The sequence below is a fragment of the Myotis brandtii genome, unplaced genomic scaffold (assembly GCF_000412655.1).
Source record: "Myotis brandtii unplaced genomic scaffold, ASM41265v1 scaffold64, whole genome shotgun sequence".
Classification (NCBI taxonomy): domain Eukaryota; kingdom Metazoa; phylum Chordata; class Mammalia; order Chiroptera; family Vespertilionidae; genus Myotis; species Myotis brandtii.
This window is the reverse complement of record NW_005370460.1, coordinates 337,300-341,892: the sequence shown is the minus strand read 5'-3', so window position 1 is coordinate 341,892 and position 4,593 is coordinate 337,300. Positions and strand designations below refer to the sequence as shown.

The 4,593-nt window shown below is 62.3% G+C and overlaps 1 protein-coding gene across 1 annotated transcript in view; it reads left to right on the top strand.

Annotated features, from left to right (window-relative positions):
- Nucleotides 1–3,361, top strand: part of ADAMTS4 (ADAM metallopeptidase with thrombospondin type 1 motif, 4) — a 9,099-nt gene extending 5,738 nt beyond the window's left edge. The window contains exons 7-11 of the mRNA XM_005880518.2: nt 2–43; nt 257–432; nt 1,234–1,409; nt 2,017–2,863; nt 3,086–3,361. Coding sequence (XP_005880580.1) covers nt 2–43; nt 257–432; nt 1,234–1,409; nt 2,017–2,440 — 818 coding nt within the window. The 3' untranslated portion in view covers nt 2,441–2,863; nt 3,086–3,361. The remainder of the gene's footprint in view (nt 1; nt 44–256; nt 433–1,233; nt 1,410–2,016; nt 2,864–3,085) is intronic.
- Nucleotides 3,362–4,593: the final 1,232 nt, after the last annotated feature.

The window sequence follows — 4,593 nt, the reverse complement described above, 5'->3', positions numbered from 1 at the left end:
CGCTTCCGCTCCTGCAGCTCCCAGGACTGCCCCGCGGGCTCAGGTGAGGACCCCCGAAGGGCCAGGTGGGGGCGGGAGCGCTTCGGGAACCAAGGAAGTGCTGATGTCCCTGCAGGGGAGGGCAGTGTTTACCCCTCAGGACCTGCCCGCCCCTCCCCGGGGCAGAGAGGTGCCAGCTGGGGGAGCTGAGGGGCCAGGTGCAGCGGCTGCTGGGGGATGAGGGGCAAGGCCCTGACTGTGCCTGTCACCCCGACAGCACTGACCTTCCGTGAAGAGCAGTGTGCTGCCTACAACCACCGCCCCGACCTCTTCAAGAGCTTCCCAGGGCCCATGGACTGGGTCCCTCGCTACGCGGGTGTGGCTGCCCGTGACCAGTGCAAGCTCACCTGCCAGGCGCGGGCCCTGGGCTACTACTATGTTCTGGAGCCGCGGGTGAGCCATCACGGTCCTGTCTGTGCCCACACTCCCACCTCCCTCTGCCTCCTGAAGGCGCAGTCCCCCTGCGGCTGTCCCACGGCCAGGCCAGCAGCCAGGCTCCCTGGGGCCTATCTGTTCATGGTATTTGGAAAACAAACCCCAGCTCTGGACAAGGGGCCCATCGCAGTGTAGCCTGCCCTCTCCCTTGGCTCCTCCCCTCCTCCTGTTCCCCTGCTCCGGGTAGAAAGAAGGCCAGTATGTGGCCTTTGGGGCAAGGCTCTGACCCTTTCCCATGGGCTCCTCCGCCAAATCCCAGTAGTGCTGCGTCAGCTCTTGGGCGGCCAGGCCTCCGGGAGACAGTGGTGCCCTGCACTCCTCGGTGATAGGGCCGCGGGCTGGAGGCCGAGGGCCGAAGGAAGCGACCCCCAGAGTGCGCTCTGCCCTGCGCCGGGAGAATTCCTACAGGCTGGCTGCCCTCTAGCGGCTGTCTGGGACGGTGCCCTCAAGGTTTAGGGCTTGGTGTTGGGACTAAGTCCTGCATTTCCCATCGTGGTTCTCCACCGGCTGCCAGCACGCAGCCTTTGGGCAAGTTCCTAATCTTGAGCCTCAGTGTTCCAGCTCCAGAACCCTCAGGTAGGTGTGTTTATAAAGCACTGAGCGCAGAGCCTGATGCAGAGAGGTGCTCTGAAGGGGTCATTCTGGGCCCCTCCCCCCTCCATCCACAGCCCCTCTCTCGTGGGATGTGGGTCTCGTTTGGTTACCAGCCCCTCTGGATGTGGGAAGGACCCTTTGCATCCCTCCTTTTCTTCTCCTCAGGTGGTAGACGGGACCCCCTGCTCCCCAGACAGCACCTCGGTCTGTGTTCAAGGCCGCTGCATCCATGCCGGCTGTGACCGCGTCATTGGCTCCAAAAAGAAATTTGACAAATGCATGGTGTGCGGCGGGGACGGTTCTGGCTGCAGCAAGCAGTCTGGCTCCTTCAGGAAGTTCAGGTTCATCCACTATTTATTTCCTCCTTCCACCTTCCTGGACACTCCTCAGGGCCTGGGGGTAAGAGGGGAGCTCAGCACTGTCTCTCCTCTGAGAGTCTAGTGAGGGAGATGGATGAGCAAGCAGGTAGCAGTGTCCCGCCTGCTCAACAGGCTCCCCAGGAGGCGGCCTCCCTCCTGGGGGGACAGTAGGAACTGAACAGGCACCAAGGAGGTCAGGCTTCGAAGGGCCCCTCAGCGAGGGGACAGTCGGTAGACAGTCCAGAGGTCAGAGGGTGGAGGCACGTTGGCAGGTACTGGGATCCAGGCTGGATACTGCCCATATGCCTAAGAAGACAGCCCTCTACACACACACACACACACACACACACACACTCATGTACACCCACACTCAACACATGCACATGCACACATGAACACTCATACAGAGGCACACATCACACTTGCATGTACACACATGTGTGCATATGCACATAGATGCAAGTGTTAACACATGTGCTCTCACACATGCACATACACGTCAGGCACACAGAGATGCACACACACACAAAGCTGAGAAGGCTGAGGGGTTCAGGAAGATGCTGAGCTCACCTTTGCTCCTTCCACACAGGTACGGCTACAACAGTGTGGTCACTATACCAGCGGGGGCCACCCACCTCCTGGTGCGGCAGCAGGAGCCCCCAGGTGTGCGGAGCCTCTACCTGGCCCTGAGACTCCCCAATGGCTCCTATGCCCTCAATGGTGAATACACACTAACGCCCTCCTCCACCGACGTCGTGCTGCCGGGGGCCGTCAGCCTGCGCTACAGCGGGGCCACAGCAGCCGCCGAGACGCTGGCCGGCCACGGGCCCCTGGCCCAGCCCTTAATGCTGCAGGTCCTGGTGGCCGGTGACCCCCAGAATGCCCGCGTCCGGTACAGTTTCTTCGTGCCCCTGCCGGCCCCTTCGCCGCAGCCTGCTCCCCCGGACTGGCTGCACCGAAAGGCGCAGATCCTGGAGGTGCTGCGGAGGCGCCCCTGGACCGGCAAGAAATAGCCTCACCGTCCCGGCGCCCTGGCGCCGCCAGACTGAGCTGGGAGAAGGGGCTTCGAAGGAGCCTCGTGCTGGACACAGTGGGGAGGGCGCACCCCCCAACAAGGATGCACAGGCCGGCCCTGCCTGCTCCTGCCCTGGAGGCAGCCACCTGGGTGCAAGGGCTGGGAGACAGTCCCGGTCTAAACTGCCCTCTGCCCTGCTGGTCATAGGAGGCGGAGGCGGCAGGGTGGCCCTGTTGTATTTATTTAGTATTTATTCACTTATTAGCACCAGGGAAGGGGCTCTGGGGAAACTGACCTCTGCCCCTCGTGGCCTCACTCTGGCCAGCAAATCTGGGGTGGGGTGGTGAGCCCTGTGTCCTATGTGTTTGCGTGTGCGTGTGCGTGTGTGAAGATGTACACGTGTGTGTGAAGATGTGCGTGTGTGTGTGTGTGTGAAGATGTGCGCGCGCGTGTGTGTGAAGATGTGCGCGTTGAAGATGTGATGTGCGCGTGTGTGAAGATGTGCGCGTGTGTGAAGATGTGCGCGTGTGTGAAGATGTGCGCGTGTGTGAAGATGTGCGCGTGTGTGAAGATGTGCGCGTGTGTGAAGATGTGCGCGTGTGTGAAGATGTGCGCGTGTGTGAAGATGTGCACGTGTGTGAAGATGTGCGCGTGTCTGCGCGTGAGGTGCAGCCTGCCCTGCCTTCCTCTCCCGAGAGCTCTTTTCTGGGAAGGAGGACTCAGGGCGGCAGGTCCCCGGGAGTCGGGTCGCCATGGTTTAAATGTAAACGGAATTCTGTTATTTATGTGCCCCCTTGGGAGTGGGCTGCACCCTGGCTCCAATCGCTGACATCCGCTTCCCAGTTGCCAACGGCAATCCCTCCTGGAGGGCTGTGGCGGGGCAGGAGCAACACGAATAAACAACCGGCATCTGCCCAGGGAACGCAGCTGCCACTGCGACTCACCTGCCTGTCTCCGCCCGCCCATGGGGCCTGCCAGGCACTGGAAGGAGGCTACGCCTCAGTGCCTCTGCTTGGCGGAACCCTGTCCTGGTTCTGAGCGCCTGTCCCCCATCTCTGCAGGCTCCCATCACATGAGAAAATAAACACTTGGCTCCCAGCACAATAAGTAACTACGTGAAGGTGCAAAGATCCCAAGAACAGCGACTTGGACAAAAACAAGCCCTCAGCAGCCGGGCTCGTTGGGGGCTGCGGGGGCTGCGGCGGCAGAAAGCGCGTGGGAGCAGGAGCTGGGGTCTGGCTTTGGGGGGAGGTTCATCAGGTTAGAGTCGGGACTCCCGACGCTGAGCCTCCGGTTGCTCGTGTGTGCGAGGGAGCTCGTTACACGGGTCCCGCGGGGGCTCTAGGAACCCGTGTTGCAGCTTTCCCAAAGCGAAGGCGGTACCCGGCGAGAGGTTACCGTGATGACTACTGAGACAGGGTCCCAGAATCGGCCAGTGTCAGCCCAGCCGCTTGGAAGACGTCAGGCCAGCATGGAATTGAAGAATGGAAGGCGGTTTGGTGGGAGGCAGGCAGGAGGCCTGAGGCCACACTCCCTCCAAGGGCAGAGGGTGCTTCTGAGCAGGCGACTTGCGCTCCTGTGTGTGTCGTGGCAGGAACGGGTTGGGAAAGGGTTAGGGTGGACCCTGCAAGAAATTGGCATCTTGCGTGGCAGTTGCAGCACTGCTAGGGAGGGGGCAGGGACTCGATGTGGAGGTGGGAGGAGGCCCTGAGGTGGCGATGGCAGAGGTAAGGCCACAGCAGCTGGGGAGCTGGCGCTGGCGGGCGGTGGGGGGTGGGGGGCTGTGTGTGCTGCGCTCCCCAGGGCGGGGCGGGGCGGGGCTGACCCAGGTGTGTCCCAGGCTGTCCTCTGCCTGTGCTTTAGGCCGCCTTCGTGTCCCCATGGGAACAGCGCCACGCCCCCTCTTCCTTCCAGGACACCGGATCGCACTGCTGGGCTTGGCCCCTTCCCTGCGGTGGGCCAAGGCCAGTGTGACCTCAGCTGTTCCACCCAGTTAGCGAGGCTAGACCACCCGCCAGCCCCCAGACCTGAGCCCTGACTGAGGCGCTCACTGCTTCCGGGAGGCTGAGGATTAAGCTCCACAAGGAGGAGCCAGGAGCCGTTCAGAGAGCTGGGTGGTGAAGAGCGTGCAGAGGAGCCAGCTCGCTGGGC